Source organism: Elaeis guineensis, chromosome 11 (genome assembly GCF_000442705.2).
Source record: "Elaeis guineensis isolate ETL-2024a chromosome 11, EG11, whole genome shotgun sequence".
Classification (NCBI taxonomy): domain Eukaryota; kingdom Viridiplantae; phylum Streptophyta; class Magnoliopsida; order Arecales; family Arecaceae; genus Elaeis; species Elaeis guineensis.
The window spans coordinates 102,585,682-102,588,182 of NC_026003.2; the positions used below are offsets into that span (position 1 = coordinate 102,585,682).

General features: G+C 41.3%; 1 protein-coding gene across 1 annotated transcript; it reads right to left on the bottom strand.

The window, feature by feature from the left end:
• Nucleotides 1-653: 653 nt before the first annotated feature.
• Nucleotides 654-1,725, bottom strand: LOC105053632 (probable aquaporin TIP1-1). Its single transcript, XM_010934881.3, has 2 exons — nucleotides 1,512-1,725; nucleotides 654-1,441 (listed from the first exon to the last, which is right to left on the bottom strand). Exons 1-2 carry the CDS (start codon nucleotides 1,642-1,644, stop codon nucleotides 822-824), a joined length of 753 nt encoding a protein of 250 aa, XP_010933183.1. The 5' UTR covers nucleotides 1,645-1,725; the 3' UTR covers nucleotides 654-821.
• Nucleotides 1,726-2,501: the final 776 nt, after the last annotated feature.

Here is a 2,501-nt window from a genome sequence, read left to right on the forward strand (position 1 = left end):
TTAAAAAATTATACAGATATTTCTTAAACTTTTTATAATCTATATTTATATCCTAAATATTTTAACTTTTATAAATTTTAAAAATTATAATTATTTGGAGTATGATTTAAATATTCATCCGTGCTCCAACGTGGTTAACAATAAATACGAAATAACTAATTTAGTCTTCAATTTTCGGCTCTATGAAAAAGCTCCTCTTCCAATCCAACTAATAAAGATATCGATTAAATTTTATATCTAAATTTATCTTCCATGATAATCATATATTCAAAAATTTTGGAGAAGATAGATGGCTAGATCAGCAATTAAAATCTAAATTTTAGAATTTAGCTGAAAAATTAAAATTTTTGAAATATAAATATAAATCACTTGTAAAGTTAAAAAGCTATGCAGGTTTTTCTAATTTTTATTATCGAAAAGAGATTTACTCATCTTTGGATCCGGAGCTATCGCATAGTAAATAGTGAAAATGATAATAATTATAGCCAGTTGGTTGTACTAATTATAATTTATAATGTACAGGATAAGTATACATGCATACTTATATAGTGGAAAATTAATTTTAAAACAAATAAAAAGGTAAAAGAACGAGAGAAAAGGGCCCTTACGGTCAACATCCATCCCAATAACGTTCCTCAAAATGATACACAAAAGACAAAATGGACGCAAGTCCTTTTGAGAAGCTTTGGTGCAACGGAAACGGAGAAGAACAGACCAACACAAATCAAGAAAGTACATCAAGATAGCACAATAGAAGGAAGAAGAAAACAAGAGCCAGAAAAAACCCTTGGGAAAATAAGAAGAAGTAACAACAGAAGAACTCAGTAATCAGTGGTGGGGAGCTGCTCGTGGGTGTGGGAGATGAAGAAGAACTCATAGACGAGCCCGGCGAGGCCACCGCCGATGAGCGGGCCACCCCAGTAGACCCAGTGGTCGTCCCATGACCAGCTCACCAGTGCCGGTCCGAACGACACCGCTGGGTTCATCGACGCCCCGTCGAAGGCCCCGCCCACGAGGATGTTGGCCCCCACGATGAAACCGATCGCGATCGGTGCAATCGTCCCAAGGCTCCCCCTCTTGGGGTCCACCGCGGTGGCGTACACGGTGTAGACGAGGCCGAAGGTCATGACGATCTCGAGGACGAAAGCCTCCCACACGGTGACGCCGGTGAGGCCGAACGTGCCGGTGGCGAGGCCGCCGGTGCAGAAGCGGAGCAGCAGGCAGGCAGCGGTGGAGCCCAGGAGCTGAGCGATCCAGTAGAGGATGCCTCTCAGCAACGTGATGTTCCCGCCGATGAAGGCGCCGAAGGTCACCGCCGGGTTGACGTGCCCGCCGGAGATGTTGGCTCCCACCGACACCGCCACGAACAGTCCGAAGGCGTGAGCCAGCGACGCTGCTACCAGGCCAGCCGGCGTCGTGGAACCGCCACCGGTAAGCTTACCTGCGGAAGTCGACAGAACATGAAATAAAAACCAATTTATTTAAAACAGGGATGGGGGAAGATATCATACTGAAAGCCATGCCGGAGCCCTGGCCGGCGAAGACGAAAATGAGGGTCGAGATGAACTCGGCGAATGCGGCCTTGAGGGCGCTCGGGTGAGTCGCCTCGTCCCGAGTCCCGATCGCTATCCGAGAAATCGGCATTTTTTTTTTTAAACTTCTCCGCTCTAGAGCTCGCTCTTAGCTTCTCGTTCTCTCTGTGGGGGGAGAGGGGTGGGAATTAAGGGGGTTTATATGGTGGGAGGGAGGGGGAAGACGGGGAGTAGCCGGTTTGTCGGTATGGCAGTGATGATTAGAAAGGAAAGGGGCTATATATTTTTTTGTGGAAAATAAATAAAATGATGGGGCTTTGTGCAAACTCCCTCTTTATTGTATTCGTTACAGCTCAGCTTCGTCCGTCCGTGAGCCAGCGTTGCGCCACGTTGCACGGCGTGATTGGGAGAGTTCTGGGGTGAGCTTAGCTGTCAGTTTTGCTGATGCGACCAGTTACAGCTGTACAGATGGGTGTTCTCCGGTAATGATTCAACGCACAGGATAAAGTATGTGCGTCCGACTTTATTTGGTATCCAAATATGCATAAAAATTCGAGGATTATATTAATATGCATTTCCATATTATATTTATAAAAAAATAATATGAATACGAATAAAATATTTGATTATATTTATAATCTTATTTGATTTTATATAATATGTTATAAATTTGATTTATTATTTATTTAATAATATTTTTGATTCTATAAATATAAAATTTAATTATCTAAATTATAATTATATTTATATTCATATTATAATATTTTATCTGTTCAAAATAAATATGAATATAAACTTTTATAACTCAAAAAAAATCATATCTATATCGTATTCGTTAAGTAAATATATATGAATACAGCTATATTAGTATTCCATATATATCCGATTTTTATATTTAATCTGTGGAGGGGAAAGCCATGGAGGCTTACTTTCCGTGGGTGACTGGGGCTGCCCGGTTTTTCAGGATAA